The sequence below is a fragment of the Gossypium raimondii genome, chromosome 6 (assembly GCF_025698545.1).
Source record: "Gossypium raimondii isolate GPD5lz chromosome 6, ASM2569854v1, whole genome shotgun sequence".
Classification (NCBI taxonomy): domain Eukaryota; kingdom Viridiplantae; phylum Streptophyta; class Magnoliopsida; order Malvales; family Malvaceae; genus Gossypium; species Gossypium raimondii.
Window position 1 is genome coordinate 14211600 of NC_068570.1, and position 10802 is coordinate 14222401.

At 36.8% G+C, this 10802-nt stretch overlaps 1 protein-coding gene across 3 annotated transcripts; it reads right to left on the reverse strand.

Moving 5' to 3' along the window:
• Positions 1–1758: 1758 nt before the first annotated feature.
• LOC105773003 (auxin response factor 7-like) lies at positions 1759–9440 on the reverse strand. Of its 3 annotated transcripts, none has more exons than XM_052632871.1 (13): positions 8886–9440; positions 7914–8026; positions 7719–7814; positions 7268–7324; positions 6987–7142; positions 6799–6883; positions 6364–6454; positions 6065–6229; positions 5739–5934; positions 5140–5278; positions 3074–5046; positions 2462–2652; positions 1759–2359 (listed from the first exon to the last, which is right to left on the reverse strand). In XM_052632871.1, the coding sequence occupies exons 3-13, from the start codon at positions 7800–7802 to the stop codon at positions 2179–2181; spliced, it is 3318 nt and encodes a 1105-aa protein (XP_052488831.1). In that variant the 5' UTR covers positions 7803–7814; positions 7914–8026; positions 8886–9440; the 3' UTR covers positions 1759–2178. The 3 variants fall into 3 exon arrangements, with proteins under 3 accessions (XP_052488831.1, XP_052488830.1, XP_052488832.1); XM_052632870.1 differs by having other exon boundaries at positions 8721–9440; XM_052632872.1 differs by lacking the exons at positions 7914–8026; positions 8886–9440 and having other exon boundaries at positions 7264–7324; positions 7719–7804.
• Positions 9441–10802: the final 1362 nt, after the last annotated feature.

The window sequence follows — 10802 nt, forward strand, 5'->3', positions numbered from 1 at the left end:
TACTTTGAAACCACTTTTTACCCAAAATCCTGAAATTCACCGTTAATGACCCACATTTTGACTTTTATTTAAAACATGCGATTCAATAGTTAAAAACTCGATTCTAAAGACTTGTTAACATTATTTTCAAAATTTGATTGGATTTTCTAAATACCATAAACAAAAACATTCACCAATACCATGCTAACAAAATTCTTATGCCCCCTAAAACTCTTAGGTCTAATTTTGGGGTGTGATAAAAGAACGCCTAGCGAAGCATTGAGGAGACTCAAATAACGAGGTCGCCACCAAGAAGGCATGATGCGCCAAAGCGTGACTTGTTACGCCACCAGATACGCTTTGATGAAATGACTAAGGATAATAGACAAGTTGAGACCCAAGGTTAAGTCACATATGTGTTTTCATACGCAAGTCTTTACAGGTGTCGTGCATCTAACTAGTGATCACATTGATTAATACACGTGTTGAACATCCACTAGAACAAAGGAAAATATCTGGTTGAGCGGGTAAGTGATGGGAATTATTCTTGTACTTCTCCAAGAATTAGTATTAGTCTATATAAGGATGAACCAAGAGAGAAATTCCTCTCATCCTTTAAGATGAGCCTAGAATGAGAGGATCAGCCCTAAGATTCCCCATGATAGGTAAGCCTCCCAACCTTGCATGCTAACTGTCGGGGAGCAGTTGTGTTTAACTTGGTAGAGCAAGTCTGGTAGAGCTTTGCTATGTGACTAGTATTTGAAGTGGAAGGAAAAATTAGTTAATGAGCAGACCTTGATGTGTTTTCTGTGGATTAACGTTTAGGGGTTGTTGATCTACTTGAAGGAAACCCAGATCTGATACCTGAAGCTGCAAAAGGTGAGGATCTTGTGATGTTCCGTAAGGATCCTATGAGGGTTCTGTGAGTACCTTATGAACTCTTTGAGTGTTCTAACTATGCATGTGTGACACACTAATTTTGTGAAAATGTGTATTTGATAAGCCTACATGCGTGGCTTGATGCTTAAGTGACAATGCGCCTCTGTTGTGAAAAAAGAGGTATGAACACAATGTATATGCAAGAAAACATGAGTTGAATGATAAGGCTTTGTTCTGTTGAAAAGTATCTGTATGCGTATGTACTCAAAGCACAATTGTCTTTGCATAATGAGTCTGAGTTAGATTACACAAAGCACGATTGTCTTTGCATAAGGAGTCTGAGTTACATGTCTGGAAATGTAAATGCATATGCATGTTGAAGTCGGTTGCAAAATGTCTACATGTCCAGTCTACTTACAATTAAGGGCCAAATTTATAATTAAGCCTAAAAAGAAATTAAGAATCTCGAGTTGGGGTTTGTATAAAACTTCCAACACTGATTGTAAAACGGCGAATAATAGTTAAGCTGAAAGTATTGTAAATAAATAAGAACTATTCTGACAAAAATAAATTGATTTAACCTAAAATTTATTACAATCATCAGGCCAAGAATAACAGGAATTTTACCAAAATAAAAAATTATAAACTAAAGAAAAACCTCAAATTTGTGAAGATAGAAAGATGAAATTAGGAATCGAGAAAACCTTGAAACTTGTAAAAAGAAAGGAAAAAAAGAGTGGTTAGAGGATAGATGAGTTGGTTATATTGTATCTTGCTCAATGGCTCTTCAAAGTTGAAACCTTTTTTCCTTTTTAATCAGAGCTCTTCACATTACCAACACTCAATAGCTACAGCAAAATAATGTGATAGGTGCAGCAGTTAGCAAATGGCAATCACATGGAATCATGAAACTGCTCTCCTCCAATATCATTCATTAGTCATAGCGTTTCGTTAAGCATCGGCTGCAACAAAAATTCCTGCTAATTGTACAAGAGGTACAATGCGCTCTTACATCATACCCATTTACAGGAGATAGAATGTCAGGTTAGCTCTCTAAATATAATGGATATATAAGAACATATTATACATCAAAGGTCCATCCTGGCACCTCACCATATCACTGCTAGGACCAAAGGCCATGTCAGAAAGTTGACGTTAATTAAAACATGATCCATCCTCTTCCCAGTGATTTTAAATTCAATACCTATTAACTGCTCACTTTCTAAGAGGCATCTTCATTGAGGAGCCCAATTCAAAGTCCCTACAGCTGACATTCTGGTTTCAAAATATCAATTTGTTATTCTTCTATCTTAACCTTGTTTATCTGTTAAATGACGCTGCTGAGGTATCATCATATTGTCCTCTCCATGCATTTCCACTGTCAGTCCCACTGCAAGCTTGATTCGGAACTGCCACATTTCCAAGATCACCTTCCAAGCTCATCTGCTGTACTTCCCCAGATGACAGTATCTTTATGCTCTGAACACAACTTACAAATTCTCTGCAATTTCATACATATTATACAAAAAAGAAAAATTAAAGATGAATAGAAAGCCAACAAAACTATGAAGTTGAGGAGTTCGATTTGGGGTTCTTCACTTACTCCCAAGGATCATCACCAACAAGTAATATGTCATTTTCATGATCCACGTAAACTAATTTCCAGTCAGAACTTTGCGGATCTTCCAGTTGCCCCTCTATACCAAACATGCGCGCTAGATCATGCCTGAGCTCATCATACCCTTTGTAGCGGGTCACATCAATTGACCTTCCTACAGACCCACGCTTTTGCACCTTCATGATTTCAACCACCACCAAACATTTAGAGTTTTCCAGCAAAAAATTATAGAGACAAACCAGTCGTGTATAATAAGACTGAAGGTCAAATATTTGAGTGAGAAACTTCTAACTGCAACAGAAAATCTAATTTACTTAATTTCAACTAAAGTTTAGAGCTCATAAACTCTTATTATTAGGCACAAAAATCTGACCGTAACTGTATTATATTTTTCCTAATTCTGCGTTCCAAGGTAGCCCCAAATTATAAGGGTTTAAACTGGCCTTCCTGCCAATTTAGTTCAACTGTACCAGTTTTAGTAAATTGCTAGCAATTCCGATACAAGTGAGATGTGGGAAAGACCCCAATGCCTGAACCCCAAATAAAATAAACGTGGTAACAAGCATAACCATAATCAGAGGTGTTACAGTTACATACCTTTGAATATGTTCGCATGCGTTGAGTTTGGTTGGCCCACAGTCCACCATTTAGGACTCCTGTGTCACCGATAGCAACATCATTTGAGCACCCAGTCTTGAAAGGTATGTTTGGCACACCAAACGACTGAGAGCTTATCGCAGGAGTAGACAACTCCGCATCAATATCTCTTGGGTTGCCACCATAGTTCGACAACATGTTTTGAAGATCCTTTTGAGAGTCATATCCCCTTGATAACAAAGTGTCAGGTGCCAATCCATCAATATTTGCTGTAAAAGGAAGATTGTTCCGGGAGTGTGATTGAAGATCACCTTCCAAAAAGGTGGGGAGGGAGAAATTATGCTGGTTGGTGCCCGCATCCAGGCAGTATGATGTTCCAGAAGAGGATGCTTCTAATTGATCTGTCACAGTACTTTTGTACTTTGATAGTTCTGGTCCTTTAGAGGTGGGTAGTTCATGTTTGATTCTAATATCAGGCTTGCTCTGAAGCTCTTGAACCAGGGTACTTGCAGGCTCAACAAGAGGATCTGACACCAATAAGGATGGAACTTGCTGATTTTTGTTTAAAAAGTTCAACGAGGAAACCTGACAGTTATTGGTAGAAGGTGAGGTTGAACATGATGGAGCATCTCCGTCAGTAAGACCAGAATGAGTTCTCATAGCAGTAAATGGCTTGTGAATTTGGGGTTGGTTCACTGAAACCTGTTGAGGTTGAACAGGCATTGATGTTGAGAAGCCATTGCTGCCAAGAGGTTGTGATTGGCTTTGTGAAAGAGGCAATTGCTGCAATGGTTGGCTCTGTTGATGGGTCGGCTGCTGCTGCAACATTTGAGGCTGCAACAGTGATCCAGCTGGGGAGAGTAATTGTTGAGATGATTGCTGCTGCTGCTGCTGCTGTTGCTGCAATTTCTGTAACAGTTGCAACTGAAGCTGTTGCTCCGAGAAGCCCTGCTGTGACAATTGCAGAAGCTGTGGCTGCTGCTGTGTCCTCTGGGACAGGCTTTGTTGCAATAATTGTAGTTGTGACTGCTGCAACTGTGTCTGTTGCAGCTGCCTCTGCATGAGGTTAGGTTGCTGTTCCATCTGTTGCTGAATCTGTGTATCTTGCGGTAATGATGTCAAAGGATATGAAGTTTTATTGGCAGAGGCGGTAGTCTGGGCAGATTGGCTACTGCTTGTCATCAATTGTTGCTGCTGAAGCTGTGAGTAAACAGCTGGCTGGTGCAAATTTTGATTTGAGATCTGGTTAGAGGCAATGATGCCATTATTTACTTGAGAAGGGAGGAATGCTTGTTGCAGCTGCTGCTGTGATTGCGTCTGTTGTCTTTTTTGATGTTGTTGCTGCAGCTGCTGCTGCTGCTGCTGCAGTGGAGGTGGCTGTGGCTGTGGCTGTGGCTGTGGCTGTGGCTGTGGCTGTGGCTGTGACTGTGACTGCGACTGCGACTGTGACTGAGACTGAGACTGAGACTGAGACTGAGACTGAGGCTGAGGCTGAGGCTGAGGCTGAGGCTGCTGCTGGTGAAAAAGATGCGGCTGAGGCTGCTGCTGTGGTGGTTGTGGCAGTTGTCGCTGCAATTGCTGTAGGGATTGCTGCTGCTGATTTAAAGGAGCCTGCAATAACTGTTGAAGTTGCTGCTGTTGGGGCCATGTCATAGGTGCCTGAGTCAACTGATTGATTTGGTTCGTATTTGCTTTGTTAAATTGCATATTTGATGCTGGAAGCGCAGGAGCTTGAAAGTTCAATAATTTGGCAGGATCATCGGTGCCAAGGCTATTATGGAGCAGATTCGAAGAAACCATTGATGGAAAGAATCCTGATTGAGCAGCTGGAAACTGATTATTTTGTTGCATGCTCATCCACTGGACTAGACTCAAACCAGGAAAGATTGAACTAGGAGCATCTTTCATACCAAAGTCATCTCCTAGCCAGGGCATAGCTCTCTTGAAGGCATTCTCAATGTCAGACTCATCATCTGTGAAGTAATTTAAAAATTACAACTAAGTTCTTGAATTTTCCTTTTATTTTCAATGTTTAAAGAAAGATAAATCAAGCAAATATGTTTCACCTGGCATCCCCGGTTGCTTTGGAAACCTGGGCCTGAAAAACGGAGGTGGACAGATGTAAAAAGGAGTTATAACAGGCTCAATGTCCCAAATTGAAACTCGGCTGGGCCGCTCACCAGCTGTAGATTCATCCCATCCAACCTGTTGAGAATACAAAAGTAACCACAAACGAAAATTAACTGTGCAACAACACCTTGACTTTAAAATAAAAGCAAGTATTATCAGAACGTGTATATGCAGCAACGAAAGAATCTTGGAGCAATGAGAAAATTAGTTTAAACCATTCACAATCAAATAACAAGACCGAACACAAAACATGGACAGTAAAACAGACATGAAGAATACCCACAAAAAAAAAAAGACCGGATATTCATCTCCAATCTTACTGATATGTAAGCCCAAGTAGACAAATAATGCATAGCCAAGTCCATATAATAACAGAGCTAGGTATTATCAATGACCCAAACATGATGTATCTTAATATTTGCATGTTAATAATTTGTTTCAGTTGAAATCATCCTAGACATCTTCTGAAAGGAAAATGCAAAAGAACAACAAAGGCAGATATTAGCATTCAGGTGTCAGTATGTACAAAAGATACCTGAAGATTGCGCCACTGTGAATTTTTCCATCGCACAGGATCCAAGTCACTGATACCAGTAATTGTACCCATGTACCTGCGTACTCCAGACTCCTCGGTTTCAAACATCATTCTAAACCGCATGCCAAGGGAAACTTGGGTATACATGGCTTTGTTAAACTTTGCCAAGGGTATCACAAACTCAGAAGGGCTTGCCCTATCAGAATTAATAAAATCTTTTCAGAGCTTCAAATAATATCTTCTCTTTCTTTTTCTTTTTTTTTAAAAAATTATTGACTAGAAAATAGCAATGAATCTAAATACAACCAAATATGTTATAACAATACCTTGGATTATAGAATATAGTAAATGGGCTGTTATTTGCTGCAGCATGCGCTGCAGCAGCCAGGATCCCTATATGCATGCTATCACTAGAAATCACTGATGAAGAAAGAGCTGGCTGCTGTCTATTTGCACGCCTTGTACCCAACAGAAGTTGAGACTTCTCATCCCTACATTTAAGCAAATAATTTCAGCTAAGCAGTAAAATGGACAACAATCTAGTGAAAATTCAAAGAAGTACATACAAACATGAGCGTGTATGTGGGTGTGTTTGCAGGTGTATACACATCCATATAAATCATACCTTATGAAAAGAACAGAATCACCGGCAAAGAGTCTTTTTGTGCTAACAAAGACACTCCAACCAGTAGTCAGAAGATGCCTCTTTGGTTGACCTGCAAAGAAGCCATTATGCATATATAATTCCATTTCTAATACCTATGACATTAAATACAGAAACTACAACCATAATATGGGTAACAGAACAGTATTGACTTTAGTATTACCCTAAAGCATTCCCACCTAAATCCCTATTTCCCGAAGGAAAATGAATTTCTTTTACACCAAAAAGTTTTCAAGTAGTGTGGAAGTTAACAGTTATTTAGAAAACATTAATAAAAGAAAGTAGTGAGTGTTCTCAGCACAAAGCTCTTTGATAAAGCTTCAGTCTTAAGTTAAAACACAAGTAGACTTCCGATTATGAAAAGGAAGGCCAGCAATATCTGGAAGAGAACCATACCTCGATAAATATGTCTAAATGTCCATGTATTGTCATGTAAATCTTTAGCTACTAGCTCCTGAGCAGGTGGTTGCATCGAGAAATCCTATCAAATATCACCATTTAGATCTTAGGAGATATACACACAAAATGCTTCAACATATCTTAAATATTAAAACAAAAATCTAAAATTGAAAGTTTCTAAGTACCAGGGGAGGGAAGATTTTCTCAGCTGCTCGTCGAGGCACAGAAAATCCACCATGAGTGCTAGTGTCACTTGCTGTAAGAGTCTTGCAAAAGAACTCAGCAGGTTGCCGGCTTTGCTTGAGGCCAATATCAGATGCCAGTAACGCTTCCTTGTCATACTGTAGAGAAGCAATTTAAACTCATCCCATATTTCATGAAATGAGAAAATTGACTGGAAAAAAAAAAGGACGAGGCAATTCTGCAATATCCATGAATTAATTCCCAAATTGAATAGCTGACCTACTTTGTTCACAGGTTGAAGTGTCATCTGGGCATACACCTCATCTGTTTCCGGATCGGCCTGATTCAAAGTTTAAATAATTGAATAAATTAGTAACTTCAAATAACCATATAACTTTCCTTGCTTTTCAAATCATTTTAACCATTGCAAAGTTATTTTCATGCATATACCGTCAAGGATCCTATTCATATTGCAATATGACCCAGCACAAACAAAAGCTTCCTAGTAGTAGTCAATGCAAATACATGCTAACCAGATAGCAGATGGAAGCACAAACTAACTAAGCCAGCAAATGACGGGGCATTTAAATATAAAGATGTCTAACATATGAAAGGCGTATTGTCGATCCAATGTTTTCGATAAATGCACAAAACTCTATTAGGAGCAACCTTTTCCTCTTCAATGACCAAAAAACATAAGAAACTTGGGATGATAGTGCCCTGCTTTTGCTTACATGCAATGTGACATTATGGAGCATGCATATCAACTTGGAAGGAAGGTTAGGGTAGCTTGGTATGAAATCAGTCTCCTTTTGCATCGACGCCGCAACCTGGAAAAGGATATATATTAATTAGAGAAATATTGATAAAAGGCCAGATTCGGAAAAAAAAAATTTATCCTCTAGGAATGAATGTGGAAATTAACTCACCTGCTCGCTGTGACCTTGAGGAAAGTAAATAACCAAACTTCCAACTGGAGGCAAAGAAACAAGTGGTCCAGCACAAGCATGCCATAATTCTGAATTGATACTCTTCCTTTCTCCTGCTTCCAAAACAACCAATCAGAATATTATCAAACATCCCACAAAACCACAAACAAAGAGAAAGTCATCAGAATTATTAAAAAGCATCAACTTCCAAAAAAAATTCTCAATATCCATATTCGTCCAAAATTGAACGATAGACAAGGCAACAATTAACTTTATGGTATCGAAGCAACAAATCCCCAATTGCCTGGTATCAAAAAAGTTATCATGAATATTCTTATATAATACTTAATACTTCATATTTGAACTCGACAAAAGTATAATTGTTGTATGTTTTCTTTCTTTTTGACCTTAAATTTGCAAATGATAAATGATCCCAAACCCAAACCTTCCCCCATTAGAATGAGGAAAGTTGCCACTCAGTTACATTAAATTTTACTTTTAGTCTTGTTAAGTGCTTCTTTCCATTTTTATGAAAATGGGATATATAGGATTTCTCAAAAAGAGATATGACAATTTACATGAACAAATGTAGAGCATTAAAACAAAACTAATACTGAGCAATAATTTATTTAAACTAAAAACAACTTAGACGGGAATGGATGACATAGAAAAATAACCAAATTTATAAACTAATAATCAAGAAAATCCCAGACTGCGTAGAACCCAAAGGCTATTTCGACCCAGAAAAAAAAAGCTGAATCAGAGCTAAAAGAAGAAAAAAAAAAGAATTAGTAAGAGAAATCAGACCTTCTGCAGAATTTGCCATAAATCCATTTGGTGGAGCCTTCATGTTTACAATCTCGGATAATTTTTATTTTTTTTACAAAAAGAAAAATCTCTAAGGAACACAATCACTTCTTATGCTCCAACAAAACACAGAAAAGAAATCAACTTTCTTCACCATATAGTTACCTCTAGTCTTTTAGCTATCAAACCACAACGGTTCAAAGAAGAATCATTTTAGCGGCATCCCTTGGTAGGAAAATCACTACAGACGCGCTTAAGGAAACGCCGCAGCTTCCATTAATAAATCACAAATCCCAAAAAAGAACTAAAACCCTAACTTAGAAAGCAAAACCAAAGGCCAAAAACCTTGTTCTTTCGCTTTGATTAGCTTGGTAAAAAGCTTTTGAAATGTTGGGTATTTTCAATTACATGAAAGCATTTACTTCTCCAAAGGAATAAATCAGATTCCAGAGTTGAATCAGTTTAAAAGTAGCCGAAACCGTAAAGAACTAACTGCATGGAACATTAAAAACTGCTCCTCAGCTCATTCGAAGCTCATCGTTCTGTTTTCTAGAATCCGACGAGAAAAAAGAAAAGAAAAAAAGAAAGAAACTTTATGGGATCAAGGAGAAGAAAAAAAAACACTTGTCGCCTGGAAACCACAGAACCAAAGCGAAAGGCAAAGCAAAAGCAGAGCAAAAAATAGCTTTCTTTTTTTTTCTTTTCTTTTATAAATTGTGAAACATGCCGACATATAAGAGAGTGCGAAGGCTGAACTCTGAAGCAATCAGGCCTTTGGTAAATAAAAGGAAGTAAGGATTTTTTTTTTTCTTTTTTACTTTATGAATTAAAATTTTAATCGTTGCGCGTGTGAATTGGCGAGTGGTGTTAGGCTATTAATAGGCGGACAGTTTAAGTTGGTACCCTACTTTTCACTGTTTTGGACTTGGGAGCTGCGCGCGTGCGGCCTTGTGGGCGTGCGTAAAGGGTTCTCCTTGGAGTGAAAATAAGTATAGTTGACGCGACTATAGAATAACATTCTGGTTTGGATCCCTTATCAATTCTCATTTTGCATGGTTGAACTCCAAATGTGGGGTTAATTTAATCCAATATGTTTTCGTTCAATAGATTGCAATAATTAAATTTTCATAAACCTAGTTATTTGAATCAAAGCATTGTAATGCTCGACTGATAGTTCAATCAAATTTAAATTTTTTGAGTTCAACTCATATAGCTTGCTAGTATTGAGACCCTAGTCTTATTTCCTTCTTATGGGTTAGTTTAATATTGTTTTCCAGAAGTTTAGTTTAAGATACGAGTGTTTAGTATTGCTGTCAAAATATACTTTTAAGAAACAAAATGTTCATTTTAGACATGATATTATAAAGTAACAAATATGAATTTAAATAATGTTCAAATTAATTAATATTATTATATTTTAGTAAGAATATAAAAATAATTTTAATTATTTATAAATTTTAATTAAAATATATAAACTATATTTTAAATAATTAAATATTAATACATTTGTATTATTTTAAAAATACTTTTATTTTTAATTTATAATTTTAACACATTTGTAATTTAACACCAAGAAAAAAAAGAAAAGTATCATGTTGTTGGAGAGGTAAAAAAATAATTAAATATCAAAAGTGCTTTTGATAGAGAAAAAGCTAAAAATTTTAGCTTCTGTTTTTCAAAAAAGCTTTTGAAAAGTAAAATATTTCAGCCAAAAGTAAATTGTTTAGTACAACTTTGTTCTAAAAGTGTTTTTCAAGCCAAAATTGTTTTTTTTTTTGTAAGCAATATTAAATAAGGCCTTACTTTGGATCAATGTAGTTGGTTCCGCATCGATTCCAATTACACTACCCAATGCGCACCGTTCTAGAAATAAATCGAAACGATCATTTCTTTTTCTTTTTTTTTTTTGCACCGGTGTAAACTTTAACCTGTACTGATTGCACCAACCGAAACATTACACATTAGGTGACGGTGCATGAATAATGTTAAAAATATATATATAATTTTTGCCAACTTTAATTTTTTTTTATTAACTAAATATAATATTTAAACTTTAACCAAGGTAAAGGAGCAATTTAAAAT